The 14,807-nt window shown below is 32.3% G+C and overlaps 2 protein-coding genes across 3 annotated transcripts; one reads left to right on the top strand and one right to left on the bottom strand.

Moving 5' to 3' along the window:
• Nucleotides 1-894: 894 nt before the first annotated feature.
• On the bottom strand, nt 895-4,782 carry Y105E8B.7 (YEATS domain-containing protein). The gene is made up of 4 exons (NM_061141.5): nt 4,682-4,782; nt 3,228-3,425; nt 1,344-1,798; nt 895-1,084 (listed from the first exon to the last, which is right to left on the bottom strand). Exons 1-4 carry the CDS (start codon nt 4,694-4,696, stop codon nt 943-945), a joined length of 810 nt encoding a protein of 269 aa, NP_493542.2. The 5' UTR covers nt 4,697-4,782; the 3' UTR covers nt 895-942.
• A 145-nt stretch (nt 4,783-4,927) lies between these two features.
• Nucleotides 4,928-13,043, top strand: exoc-8 (the record flags this gene model as incomplete). 2 transcript variants are annotated; one of them, NM_001026531.6, is made up of 8 exons in its annotated part: nt 4,928-4,989; nt 5,783-5,947; nt 6,008-6,347; nt 8,556-8,893; nt 9,999-10,159; nt 10,477-11,210; nt 12,178-12,304; nt 12,730-13,043. In NM_001026531.6, the coding sequence occupies 8 exons, from the start codon at nt 4,935-4,937 to the stop codon at nt 12,868-12,870; spliced, it is 2,061 nt and encodes a 686-aa protein (NP_001021702.1). In that variant the 3' UTR covers nt 12,871-13,043. The 2 variants fall into 2 exon arrangements, with proteins under 2 accessions (NP_001021702.1, NP_001359664.1); NM_001373669.4 differs by lacking the exons at nt 9,999-10,159; nt 10,477-11,210 and having other exon boundaries at nt 4,935-4,989; nt 12,730-12,868.
• Between the last annotated feature and the right edge of the window lie 1,764 nt (nt 13,044-14,807).

Below are 14,807 nucleotides of genomic sequence, written 5' to 3'. Positions count from 1 at the left end.
CATTCTGTTGAAAAATAATTCTAAAAAACCACTTAAAATGACCCGTAAATTGATTTTTAATCGATTTTTCGTGAGAAATTGGCCTGTTTTAATGGAAAATATAAACATCCGTTGAAAAACCACGCTTCAAACAGAATTTCTCGTGGAAATTGATCAAAAATTACTTAAAAAGCCACAAATTTGACAAAACATCCGATTTTTCATCTTTTTTCGCAAGTTTCGGGAAGATTTTGACGAATTTTTAGCGCGGAAAAACCGTTAAATTCGCTAAATGTGACTTAAAAAATCTGTAGAATCTACTAAAAACCCAAATTTTCAATGGTAAACCGGAAAAATGTGCTTTTTTCAGAAATTCTGGTGAAAAATAATTTAGAAAACCACTCAAATGACCCGTTTTAGAGTTATAACCATAGGAATTCAAAAATTCTCGCTGAATGTATGAAATGCGTTGAAAAACCACACTTAAAGCAGAATTCCTTATGAATATTGCTCAAAAATTACTGAAAAGGCCGAAATTTTGACAAAACGTGAATGTTCATCATTTTAACTCAAAAACTTTGATTTTTCATCGTTTTCTCGCAAGAATTGGGAAGATTTTGACGAGTTTTTGCAGAAAAAACCGATAAAGTCGCTAAATTTGACTGAGAAAATCTGTAAAATCAACTAAAAATTCAAAATTTCAACGGAAAATCTCAAAAATCGGGACAAAAATAACAAAAATACAGCGCCTGCAAAACCATGCGGCAGTTGCAAAAACTGTGTGCCAGGCTTGCAAAAACAGATTTTTCGTTTAATTTCATTTAAATTTTATATTTTTCAGCCTTTTTTCAAGGAGATTCCTTCTTTAAGCATTAAATTCACGATAAAAAATCACGAAAATCAATAATTCAATAAGAAAAACAATTTTATTCGCAAAAAACAAGCCAATAGAATTTTTTATTTTTATTTTTTCGCCTTTTTTCCCTTCAAAATCCGTCCGATATCCATTAGAGTTGTGCTATCACATCTGGAGAGATCAAATGAGAGTTTTAGTGTAGTTTGTGACAATTTGGTGTCCGGCAGAGTGAGTAGATATTCGCTGGCTCTGAAAATTCGTGTTTTTAGCGGATTTTTTCTGAAATAATGTTTTGAAAGACTTGTGTAACACGTGGTGTCAGACTGTCTCATTGCGGTTTGATCTACGAAAAATGCGGGAAAATTCTCTCTTAACCATGCGAAATCAGATGAGATGTCTGCGTCTCTTCTCCCGCATTTTTCGAAGATCAAAGGGACTTTCTGTCTCCACGTCGTGTAATGCTTGGTTGAGGGGCTTTGAATATTTGTAGTTTGTAGTGTAACCTCACTTATAAATAACATGAGAATCCGTGCACTCATTCAATCTTCTCGTTAACTCTTCCGGTGACTTGACCTTCTCCTTTTTCTCCTTTTTAGGTGAGGCTTTCTCGATTTCTATATCAATTTTCGGAATTGGCACTCCCTTTTCCTTCGATTTACTCATTTTCTGAGATGATTCCTCTTCCTTCACCGGAGTAATTTTGTGCATTTTCCTCGAAGGCGATTTTTCATCATTCGATATAAGTGAAGCCTTTCGTTTTTTAGTTCTAGCGTATTTCTTGATAAGTTCCAGGTACGCCGGGGGTACATCCTTTTGAACAACTAGCTTTTGAGTTTCTAATTGAACATCTTGATCTCCGGTGAATAGGGTTAATTCGTATGGGATTGTACGTGGCTTTTCGTTTGGAAGATTCAAAAAAATTGTGACTAGCGTTGTGAAGGAGGCGAATCCCGTTTCGGTTATCTGGAAATAATTGGGATTTAGATTCTTCAGAATTTTTAAGATGTCGAAAATTTAGCAAATCTAAAGCAGAAACCGTTTTGCTAAAAGCCAAATCGACGCATTTTTTAGTATATTCGTAGGGGTTTCGAAGCTTAAAACCAACGGTTCGGACGATTAGGAACGTACATACCACGTGGTGTCAGAGTGTTTCAATTCGGCTTGATCTACGTTGATCTACGAAAAATCGCAGAGTTCTCAACTGATTTCGTATGGTTAAGTGCGTGCTGACGTCACATTTTTTTGGACGAAAATTCCCGCATTTTTTGTAGGTCAAACTGTAATGGGACAGCCTGGCGCCACGTGATATACCCAAAATGAATCTCAAATTAAATAATTTCGTAATGAAACTTCTCAAAACTTTTTTATGGCGGTTCAAAGTTTTAAAAAATATACACTGATTTTAGCTAAAATCTCAAATTTTGGTCACTTTTCCGTGTCGCAGCAGTCTGAAGTTGACTTTTTTGGAATTTTTATCTTTCATTGCATATTTTCGTAGTTTATCTAAATTAATTTCGTTGATTAAGGTACATTTAAAACCGAAAGGGAACTAATTTCGATGATTTTTGGTTCTTTTTCGGTTTTAAATGTACCTTAATCAACGAACTGAATTTAGATAAACTTCTAAAATATGCAATGAATGATAAAAATTCCAAAAAAGTCAACTTCGAATCGCTGCGACACAGAAAATTGGGTGAAATTCGAGATTTCAGCTAAAATCAGTGTAATTTTTTTCGAAATTTTATTTTAGAAGTTTCATTACGAAATTCGTTCATTTGAGCCCATTTTGGGTCTATACGTTCAAAATCGTCCGGACCGTTAGTCCTCATAAAATGGAAGAATAACTAAGACAAGTGTAGATTTACGCAGCTGGTGTACTCCCCGAGGGAAAGTTTTATAGGTTTTGGGAAAACATAACTAACACTACTGAAAATGAGATAATTAGTACATTTTCCAGTATAGACATCAATTTTGGCACTATGAATAAAAACAAATTGCCGATGTGAAAGTTTAATAAAAATTTAAATCGTTCAAAACACGTGGTGTCAAACTGCCCCATTTTGGTGTGATCTACACAAAATGCGGGAATTTCTTGCATAGAAAATTGTGACGTCAGCACGCTCTTAGCCATACAACATCTGTTGAGAAGTCTGCGTCTAAATTCCCGCATTTTTGGTAGATCACACTGAAATGGGACACTTTGACGCCACGTGTCAAAATCCTCTTCTCCTCGAGGAGTACACTAGAAATTCGTAAATCGACATATGACCGTGCTAGAGGCTTTTCTTCCAACTTTAAATATGATTGATTTTGAATCAAAAATTGCTGAAATTATTCCATTTAGACGCAGAAATTGCATTTTTTAAAAATATTTTCCTCAAAAAATGCTCACCTTAAACGGAGGTTTTGTCACAAACCGAACCGGTTGTGCAAACGACTCATGAATCTCGAATTTGACTTTCTGGATGAGCTTATTGTCAGGAAACTCGTCATAATCACGATTTCCGGGCTTCACAAAAAGTGTCCATTTGTGAGTGTGACCATTCTCATTGTTTTCCGGAAGCCGTGTAGATGAATGTCCAACAATTACCTGCATTTTGGGATGATTTGGATGGTTTTGAACAGAGATTCTGCTAGAGTTCGCTTGGTTGGTAATTTGAAAAGTTCGAAAATTGAAAATAGTGTGCAGTTTAGGTGATCACGTTTTTACAAAAAGTAATGTTCTATTATATAACTATATACAGTGCGTCCAACTTCTATAGCACCCCCCTCCAATTTGGCGGTTTGGAGCTTCTCAAAATGTTTTTTGGAAAAGTGTTAGTGCAGTTCGATAGCAAATGTTGAAAAACCTATGCTCCCCAATTTTTATTATGATATCTCAAAAATCACAGGAATTAGGTCAAAATATCGGAAAAATGGCCGTCCAACTTCTATAGCACCCCCTCTGATTTTTGGCAATTTTCGGTAAAATCGGGGGTTTTCTTCTTAATTAATGAATTTATTTTGTGAATTTTGGTGTAAAGTTATTCACAAAATAAATTTATTAATTAAGAAGAAAACCCCGATTTTACCGAAAATTGCCAAAAATCAGAGGGGGTGCTATAGAAGTTGGACGGCCATTTTTCCGATATTTTGACCTAATTCCTGTGATTTTTGAGATATCATAATGAAAATTGGGGAGCATAGGTTTTTCAACATTTGCTATCGAACTGCACTAACACTTTTCCAAAAAACATTTTGAGAAGCTCCAAACCGCCAAATTGGAGGGGGGTGCTATAGAAGTTGGACGCACTGTATAACTTATTATATAACTTCTATAGGAGTATAATATACAAAATACTGCTGGTCTGGCAAGAATAGGGGCGCAAGACTATTACCGTATGTTCTCTATTAGTCTTGCATGCAATACTAATAGAGGAAATACGGTTTATGAAAAAATTGATTTTCAACTCTAATATATCAACCAATGTGACCTGTACGCTTGGCTTGTAATTTGAAAAGTTCGAAAATTGAAAATAGTGTGCAGTTTAAATTAATATTGCATCATTGAATTTTTTCAAAAAAATTGATCACGTTTTTACAAAAAGTAATGTTTTATTATAGAACTTCTATAAAGAGAGTAATTTGAAAATGTTATATACATACTAATTTAAGATAGAAAAATAGAAAAATAGTGCGATAATTAAAACTTACTCACTATTTAAATTGCAAATTTAAATCTTCAAACAAAAAAAATTCTAATTGGTTAGAATTAATAATTTTTAAATTAGAATTGAATACTTTAAAGGCAAATTTTAATTTAAATTCAATTTATAATACCCAAATAATCAAATTCAAAATTCTTACCTCAACTATATGCATTTCTATGTTTCTAGATATGTAACAAATTGATTTTCAACTCTAATATATCAACATGTGACCTAAATTCGAATTCCTTTCACAAATGCACTTGCAAAGTGCTATACAAACGCGCTCTATCGTCATGTGTAGTGGATAATAAACGCAGAGATCGATGCCCCGTATACTAATCCTTTTGATGATCACCTTTTATATTGAAAATCTTTGAATTTTTCTGAATTCCGTTGTTTTCAGCTCGAAAATGCTTTCAAATGAGGATGGATTATTCCAGACGGACGCCTTTTCTCCATCGGATTGTAAGAATTTGAAAAATTTGCCGAAAAAATGAGAAAAAACTGACAAAATTGGTTAACTACAACGAAATAATTAATTCACTTGTAGTTTGTAGTCTGAGGCCTCAACCACTATTGCAAATTTGAAGTTTGGTGAGGCTGAAAAATATGTAGTTTGTAGTCTTACTAATTAGCTTGAACCTGGTTATTTAAATACAGTGCAAGGTTTTTTCAAAAAATTTAAGTAAAAAATTCGAAAATGTGAAAAATAGACATAAATACTACAAACTACAATTTATTTTAGCATCACCCAACTATTGATTTCTTAATCGAAATTTGGTTGAGGCTAAACTTTTTTGTAGTTTGTAGTCTTAGCCTCAACCAATTTATTCAAATGTCGTTTTAATCCTTTTTTTTTTCATTTTTCAAAAAGTTTTTTTTTTTAATTTAAGTAATAAAAATGTAGAAAATAGACATAAAAACTACAAACTTTATTCTAGCCTCACCCAACTATTGGTTGAGGCTAAACTTTTTTGTAGTTTGTAGTCTCTGAGCCTCAACCAATTTATTTAAATGTATTTTCAATGCTAGTTTTTCCGTTTTTCCATATTTTTTATTTTTTTTTCAATTCGAGTCATTCAAAAATGTGAAAAATAGGCATAAAAACTACAAACTTTATTCTAGCCTCACCCAATTATTTATTGCTTTAACGAAATTTGGTTGAGGCTAGAATAATTGTAGTTTGTAGTCTCTGAGCCTCAACCAATTAATTTAAAAGGATTTAATAGCATTTTGATGCTAATTTTTTAATTTCCAGACATCCGGGACCGCCTGAAAGGGGTGAAAATCGGTGATGAGACACGAAAACTTCGACATCTTCGTTCAGAAATGGGCGCTCTGAACCATGCTTCACAGGAGACACTGAAAAATAACGTTTTTCGAAATTATCAGCAATTTATTGATGCTTCGAAAGAGATTTCTCGTAAGAATTTTCAGCAATTTTCGACCGGAAAAATGATTTTTTAAATTTGAAAAATTCCAGATTTGGAGCGAGAAATCTACCAATTAACACATTCCCTAATCGAGCAAAAACAAGTAATCGAGAATTTAATAATGATGACTGGAGATGATAAATCATCAATTCATACAGTATCAAGTCATTCTACAACCACCTCGACCACTAATCCAATTCAAATTTTAATGCAGAAAATGGAGGGAATCGGCGGGATTTTAAATAATATGTCAACTTCGGAAAAAGTAATTTTGTACGGGGAAATGGAGCAATTCGACGTGGAAACAAAGAAGCCAGTGCAGAAGTGTATGCTGATATTATTGTCTCATCGATTGATTATTGGAAATATTAATGCTGCTGGAAAATATGTGTTCGTTTTTATTTAACACTCTCTAAACTACAAGTTTTTGCACGGTCCAGGACGAAAAATTCGGACGGCTTAAAAAAGGCTTAAATTTTGGTCAAAATTGCATTTTTTTAAAAATTTTTTATTACTTTGAGTGTAACTTCATGAAAAAAATTGAATTTTGGAAATTTATGATTTTTTCGTTCATTTTTCACGAAAAAAAATTAAAAACTTTTTTTTCCCCAAAAACGCCATGGAATTTGTAGTTTGTAGCCTTGGCCAATCTATAAATCTTCGATTTTGATAAACTAAGGCTTAAAATTTTGTGTATTTTGTAGTTTAGGCCTTGCCAAATTGTAAAAAATTAATTCACAACGGTATTTTGGAAAAATTAAATTTTTGTTCAAAATTGCACTTTTTTTACTTTTTTAAAAATTATTTTCAGTGTAGTTTTATAGAAAATTTTGAATTTTGAAAATTCCAGCGAATAATGTATTTTCCGCTTTTTTTCGGGAAAAAAACCTCAAAAAACCCTAAAACTTGTAGTTTTTAGCTGATTCTGATAGGCTAAGGCTTTAAGTTTTGTATTTTGGACAAATTTTTTAGTTTAGGTCTTGTCAAATTAAATTCACAGCGGTATTTTGAAAAACTTGGTCAAAATTGCACATTTTCTCTTTAATTCGAAATATATTTTTTGGAAAAAAAATTAAATTTAAAAGTGGTGTAGTCGAATTTTTGTTATTTCTTTATTAGACTCAAAATTGTCTGAAAACACCGAATTTCATAATGAAACTTCTTAAAAACTTTTTAGAAAAGAGTTATGGCCTTTCGAAAAATCGGCTCAAAATTAGTGAAAATTTGAAATTTGGCCAACTTATCATTCTCGCAGTGGCTGGGAACAATTTACATTTTTTTTTTGAAATTGTCGTCTAATTTTGGGAATACATGTCGATTATCTTGCGTTTTCAGCTTTATTAAGGTATTTAAAAGTCGATGGACGAAGAGATTTGTCAAATTTTTAAAACCAATTCTCTTCATCTATCGACTTTTAAATACCTTAATAAAGCTGAAAAAGCAAGATAATTAACATCTATAACCGAAATTAGACGACAATTTCAAAAAAAAAAAATTGTTTCCAGCCGCTGCGACAATGATAAATTGGCCAAATTTCAAATTTTAACTAATTTTGGGTCATTTTTTGAGCCGTCATAATTTTTTTTTGGAAAAGTTTTCAAGAAATTTCATTATGAAATTCGGTGTTTTCAGACAATTTTGAGTCTAATAAGGCAATAAAAAATTAAAAAAATTCGACTACACCACCTTTAAATTTAATTTTTTTTCCAAAAAATATATTTCGAATTTAAAAAGTGCAATTTTGGCCAAGATTTTCAAAATACCGCTGTGAACTGAAATTTTTTACAATTTGACATAGTCTAAACTAAAAAATTTGTACAAAATACAAAACTTAAAGCCTTAGCCTATCAGAATCAGCTAAAAACTACAAGTTTTAGGGTTTTTTGAGGTTTTTTTCCCGAAAAAAAGCGGAAAATACATTATTCGCTGGAGTTTTCAAAATTCAAAATTTTCTATAAAACTACACTGAAAATAATTTTTAAAAAAGTAAAAAAAGTGCAATTTTGACCAAAAATTTAATTTTTCCAAAATACCGTTGTGAATTAATTTTTTACAATTTGGCAAGGCCTAAACTACAAAATACACAAAATTTTAAGGCTTAGTTTATCAAAATCGAAGATTTACAGATTGGCCAAGGCTACAAACTACAAATTTCATGGCGTTTTTGGGGGAAAAAAAAGTTTTTAATTTTTTTGTCGTGAAAAATGAACGAAAAAATCATAAATTTCCAAAATTCAATTTTTTTTCATGAAGTTACACTCAAAGTAATAAAAATTTAAAAAAAATGCAATTTTGATCAAAATTTTAAGCCTTAGCCTAGCCAAATCGACAATTTTTAGATTGGTTAAGGCTAAAAACTACAAGTTTTAGGGTGTTTTTGATGGAAAAAATATATTCTTTAATTTTTTTTTTGCTAAAAAATGAACGAAAAAATCAAAAATTCAATTTTTTCCAAAAAATTACACTCGAAGTAATAAAAATAATGCAATTCTGACCAAAATACTAAAGTTTTTAAAACAAAGATTTCAAATTGGTTGAGGTTATTCTGTTTTTGTAGTTTGTAGTTAAAACCTTCTTCACCAAATTGAGTGATTTCAGAATGGAATCAACCCTCTCACTAAACTCAGTTGCCCCAGTCAACGTTAAAGATCGTGAATCAGGCGCCGCCAACGCTGGAAAAGTGCTGAAACTCTTGATATTCCCCGAATCCCGTTGTTATTTGTGTGAGAGTGCAAGAATTCGAACCCTTTGGTTTGACGAGTTGGAACAGGCGAAACGAGAGATTCTACATAAGGGAAGTCTCGTGAGACAGGCAACTATTCGAGGAAAACGGCAAACTGTGAAAGAACGGAAGGCCGCTGCATCGTCGGCTATTGAGGAAAAACCATCTTTTCTAGAGGAAGAGGAGGATGTCGGGGATGAAAATGAAGAGAGAAGTGGGTTTTAGGGTGGAAGAGCTGAAAAACTGATTTTTCGAGTCCTAGAACAGAATTTTCAAGAGCAAACTAGATTTTTTTAAAATTTAATATGAAAACTTCAAAGAAAAAACACAAAATTCAAAAAAAAAAGTTAGTGGCATTAATATAGTTTAGTCAGAAAATCCCCTTAACTCTTCCAAACACATTTAACATTAATTTCGTTACTCACACTACACTATTTTACTTAATACTGATAGTTAAGAAAGCATTTGTATCTAGAACAATTAAAGTGTATATTTTAATATATACTGTGTTAGTTAATACGTATAGTGAATTAACTGTTTAGTTAAGTTTTTATTCAACAAATTCAAATTTTACTTATATACTGAAACTTATATATATACATATATGAAACTTATATATACCGTATATTCTCTATTAGTCCGGCAGTCTCTAATAGTGCGGCAGTACCCCTTCTTTTTGGTTGCAAAAGCCATCTCAAATATTCGGATTCTACAATGGTATCCTCCTTGTTCATTCTTCAATAATTGCTCATAAATTTTCACGTAAACATTGCATTTCAGTGTCTTTGGGGGCAAAATACACAATTTTCATTAATTTTCACATAAAATATGAGGTTTTATGAGGGAATTTTGAGGTTACTACTCTCAAAAGTAGTAACTTCAAACTGAAAATCAGTTATCGAAAATTAGTACGGCAGTCTCTAATAGTGCGCAAGTCGTGGAAGGGCCGGAAATTAGTGCGGCATGCCGCACTAATAGAGAATATACGGTATATATGAAACTTATATATACTGATACGTATGTATATCATAAGTAGAAAGGGTAGAAAAATTACGTCACAACTGTATTAAAATACATAAAAACATGTATTTTAATTCAGTTGTGATGTAGTTTTTCTACACTTTCTAATATTCCGACACTACTTGAATAACCCCATTAGTACTGATATTTAAGAAAATACTGATCGTTAACAATTAAAGTGTATATTTTAATATATACCATGTTAGTCAGTACTAATAAACTGTTGTTAGTCAACATATGTTTTTCCTTTATAACCGTACATTTTACTAGTCAGAATTAATTAGTTTGTGGTTTTCCAGACGACAATGACATTTCCTGGTTATCCGAACTTCCGGCAGAACTGGACGATTGCATTGCTCATCGAGACCTTGATCAAGCTGTTGAGCTTATTCACGAATGGAAACAGTGCCCGACGAAAGATGCTGTAATTGATATTCAGTTGCAAATGAGAGAGAATACGGTAATTTTTGCATAGAAAATTTCGAAAATTTGGCAAAATTTCAAAAATTTTGCAAAATCCCATTTAAAAAGATTTTTCAAAAATTATCAACAAAAAATAAATCGAAGAGATTTCTAGATTTTCCAAAAAATTTGTTCATTTTTAAGAGAAAATCAGTAAAAATTTAAATTTAAAAAAAAATAGAAAAATTTCTCAAAAAATCAAGAACGAAATTCTTACAAGCAGAAATTTTTTTCGACTTTCACAAAAGTTTATCAACAAAAATTGAAATACCAAAAACTTAGTTTCAAATGACTCATATCAAAAAATCATTCCAGATTGTCCAACTGCTCAGCGACGATGTAAGCCGGCCCGGCGCAGTACACGGAGGCCCGAGAGCCATGAAAAAAGCCCGAACTCTTCTAACCCAATTAGGCCGTGGAACCTACGCAACAGATGTCTATTTAAGACGGAGAAGTGCAATGCAACGAAGTGCAATGCGTGATGTAACAGTATCAGAAGAACCAATATCATATGTAAAGCAACTATGTACATTATATGGAAATGCAGTATCTGATATTGCAAATGAATTCCGATCAATGCCTCAATACTATTGTCAAGTACTTCAATGGTGTTCTTATGAATTAAGTACTCTATTGAATTTGATCAGAAGACATGTTATTGAAGTTGCACCTGCAATTGCTGTAATTGCATATACGTGGAAGAATGTAATGCATACAATGGAAGATCTCACTGCAATTGGTGTTCATTTGAATTTCGAAGTCAATCGGCTTTTAAGTATTCCCCTCGAGAAATCTCTACAAGGAAACTTTGAAAATATCTGTGATGCTGTGAAAATGCGGATTTCGGAGGAAAAATGGAGGCCCTACGTGCTGGAATCGGAATCTGCACTGAATCGACTCGTTGAGGAGCTTTCCGATGTTGGGATTAATGTGGAATGGGCGATTTCTGCAAATGATGAATCGAGAAGCTCGTTGAATGTTTCGCAGAATGTTGTGCATTTTGCGAAAGTTGCACATACTCTTTCGAAGGATTTGGCGCCGCTTAGATTGTTAGTCTTTTGATAGGATTTAGAAACAAAATTTGATTAATAAAACTAGCAAGTTCAGTGTATGACTAACAACAAAGTTATAATATAGTCTTGCATATAATATAATCATACAAAAAAAGCTAGTTAATTCAAAGCTAAAAATTATTACTTTAAAAATAGATTTAAATTTGATACACTTTATATGTTCAACATAATATTTTTAGGGGGCGGATAGCTCAGTCGGTAGTGGTGGCCGCTAGCAGTCTGGAGGTCACGAGTTCAATTCCGGCCTCACCCCCCTAGGTTCACCCAGCCTCTATTGGGAAGTGGAGCAATCCACGACTGGATTATCGGCCACAGTCCCCGGCTAGGACGTGGCTTAAATTATAGCCCAGTGGGATCATCACCACCAGGCAGTGTACCTGAATCCCAGATCCGCAGTGCATAGCACTTGAAGAACGGATCGTCCTTTAATCCTTTAATCCTTTTTAGTATTAAATAACATAGTAGAATTTGAAAAACTAATTCAACTTTCTTATTTCTTTGAAAAAAGTTTCCAACAAATCCAAAAATAGTATTGTATATATTCACACACAGCATATATTAAAATACCTATACGCTTTAATTGTTAACTATCAGTATTTTCTTAAATTATAGTGATAAGTATCATATAAATACGTATCAGTATATATATAGATAAGTAAAATTTAACTATGTTGAATAAAAACTTAACTAAACAGTTAATTCACTATACGTATTAACTAACACAGTATATATTAAATTATGCACTTTAATTGTTCTAGATACAATTTTTTTTCCTAAATATTAGTATTAAGTAAAATAGTATAGTGTGAGTAGCGAAATTGATGTTAAGTGTGTTTGGAAGAAAAGAAGTGATTTTCCGCATTAATATTTAACATTTTAATACCACGAACATTATTATCAAAGACATATTATTGAAAATTTGCCATTTCTTCGAATTTTTCAGATCCCCAATCCAAGTGTTGTGTGAAGTGTATGCAGATGAACTATGGAAGATGTATCTACAACATTTGGCTGATAACATCCGAGACGGCGCCGTTTTTGCGTATTCCACTACTTTTATTCTAACCATGGTAGGTTTTTCGATGTATATTTGAGAATTGGAAATTTTGAAAAAAATTAAAAAAAAAAAAAAAGGAAAAATTATATGAAAATTTTTCATAAGCTTGAGTTGTTGTGCAAATTCCTAAAGTATTTACAGTTCGTGCCCATGCTTTTTGTAGTTTGTAGTATTAACACCAAAAATTTCAGTTTAAACATCAATTTTGAAAATTTTGAATTTTAAAACAATTATTTTCAACATTTTCAAAACTGATTTTTCCTCTTCCACGTAGAAAATTAGTCTAAGCTCTTTTTTCGTGTAGTTTGTAGTCTGGGCTTTACTGGAACGATCTACATGCAATTTTTAGAATAACTTGAACGAAATAAGTGTAACGTTTTGTAGTTTGTAGTGCACAATTATTTTCAGACCCTTATTCAATATATCCATATATTCCAGGTACTCCCAGTGTGCGATAAAATCCTATACGGCGAGGAAGGCGAGCTCATTCGCCTGATTGATCAATTCCCCAGCCTGGCTCCGTACGCAGACCCATCTGATGAAGAGAAGAAGGATGATGAAGAAGTTGCTCATGTTTGATGTACTTTTTAAAATTCGAATTTTAAAAAATAATTGCACCCGCTTTCTGTGATATAGATTCTATTCTTGTCTGAAAATTTTTTTCTCCATTTTTTATATTTATTTTTAATTTCCCCGCTTCGCTTTTGTTCTATTCTCCAAAAAACCGAAAACATGAACATTTTTGTTTGAAAAAACAAAACACAGCGATGATGTGTCATGGCTTCCACATAAGCCACATCATCATTTACAGTATCAAAAAAAAATGAAACACGCGTGAAAAATGCCACAAAAAAACAGCTGACATCGAAAAAAAGAGACAAAAAATAATATACTTTCCACAACTCTCCTCCTCCGCAGAAGATTTTTGTGTGGAGCCCCCCCCCCCCCCCGACCAGCAATCTCTGATTCTCTAATAAACCCGGGGAGACGGGCTCTTCAGAGCATTACAACAATTGGTGAAGAAGCGTCGGTTAGCGAGAATGAGGTGTGTGTGTGTGTGTGTGTGTGTGTGCACTAGTGGAATAGGAAGAAGAAGAAGCACAAAAACATGAGCATTTTTTCGAAAAAGATATGTACGAGAGAACACATGGGTGTTCTCATTTGACGAGTATATTGAAATTTGGAAATTTTATTAAGGTACTACCGTAAATATATACACATGCATATGAATGAATATACATTAACAGAAAACCGGAAAAAGAAAAATGTACACTGTTTTCGATATTGCTAAAAACATCAAAAATCCCCATATCCGTTCAAAAACAATATTGTGTTATATTGTTTTACAGTAATGAAATTGGAGGCAAACTGTCCCCAACTACCGGATTTTGTAATGAGACGTCTTGAAAACTTCTCATTACGAAATTCGGTCTTTTTGGGGCATTTTAGTCTAATAGAGCAAAAATTGACTTATTTAAATATTAAATTATTAACCTGAATATATACTGAAATGGAACACCGACTTAAAATAAAAATTGATTATAAGGATTTTGTTTAAGTATTACCGTAAATATATTCAGTAACGGAAAATCGAAAAATGGAATGTGTACACTATTATAGTAAATTTTGATACCGTTAGATAACAATTGCATGTTCAAAAATTTGTATTGAAAAAATTACTAAACCTGACAAAAATTGAATATATACTATATTATACTGTATTAGAACTGTTATTGCTATATAGCCTCTAATGGGAAATGATTATTTGCTATGGTAAATATCCGGAAAATTTTAAGTTTTTTTTTAAAAAGCGTAGCTGAGTAGTAAAGCTTAATGAAATAATGCAGTAAATACGAAAAATGCTAAATTCAGACAGAAAACCACAGTCTTCAGGAAATTTCGGCTGACACTACTTATTTTCATTAACGTTCAATTTACGATAGCGTGCAAAAAGTAACAATATTTCCTCTAGCCTTATGTAGACTAGAAGTTATGGTAATCACGTTTGATATAAAATTGGGTTGAAGTACTTAATTTTGCGAACTTATCTGAAAATTGACTAATCCGTCAATGCATAATTATAGTAAATATGTCATTTTGAACATTAATTCGGATAGAATGAAATTTAGAAAAGAAGTGTCTTTTCTTTTCCGACACATCCAATACGAACAGATATTATATAACGAGGTCCCCCTAGTCATATTACATGCAAGACTAATCGATAGGAAATAGTGTAGCAAGTAGCTGGTACTATTCATGGATCTATTTTTCATCACCATTATATAATCGTAATACATACATACATGCATATATACATGATCACGAATCTTAGTTGACATTAAATTATCACGACTTATTTAGAAATACTGTCTATGATAAATAGTTTTAACAAGTATTCTCCTACAAAATCATTAAATATAACCCTAAATTCAAAATAAACCACTACTATTATACCTCTTCCACATAATCCACTGATATTATCAAACAAGTTGCCCTCTTGACAATAAACTCTCGAA

Source organism: Caenorhabditis elegans, chromosome I (genome assembly GCF_000002985.6).
Source record: "Caenorhabditis elegans chromosome I".
Classification (NCBI taxonomy): Eukaryota; Metazoa; Nematoda; class Chromadorea; order Rhabditida; family Rhabditidae; genus Caenorhabditis; species Caenorhabditis elegans.
The sequence above is the reverse complement of the archived record's forward strand: the minus strand, read 5'-3'. Positions and strand labels throughout refer to the sequence as shown.

Coding starts and splice junctions, on each gene's coding strand:
- Y105E8B.7 (NM_061141.5), bottom strand. Junction 1,799..3,227: donor TGACAAAACCTCCGTTTAAG/GTGAGCATTTTT, acceptor AATTATTTCCAG/ATAACCGAAACGGGATTCGC. Junction 1,085..1,343: donor GATTCTCATGTTATTTATAA/GTGAGGTTACAC, acceptor ACGAATTTTCAG/AGCCAGCGAATATCTACTCA.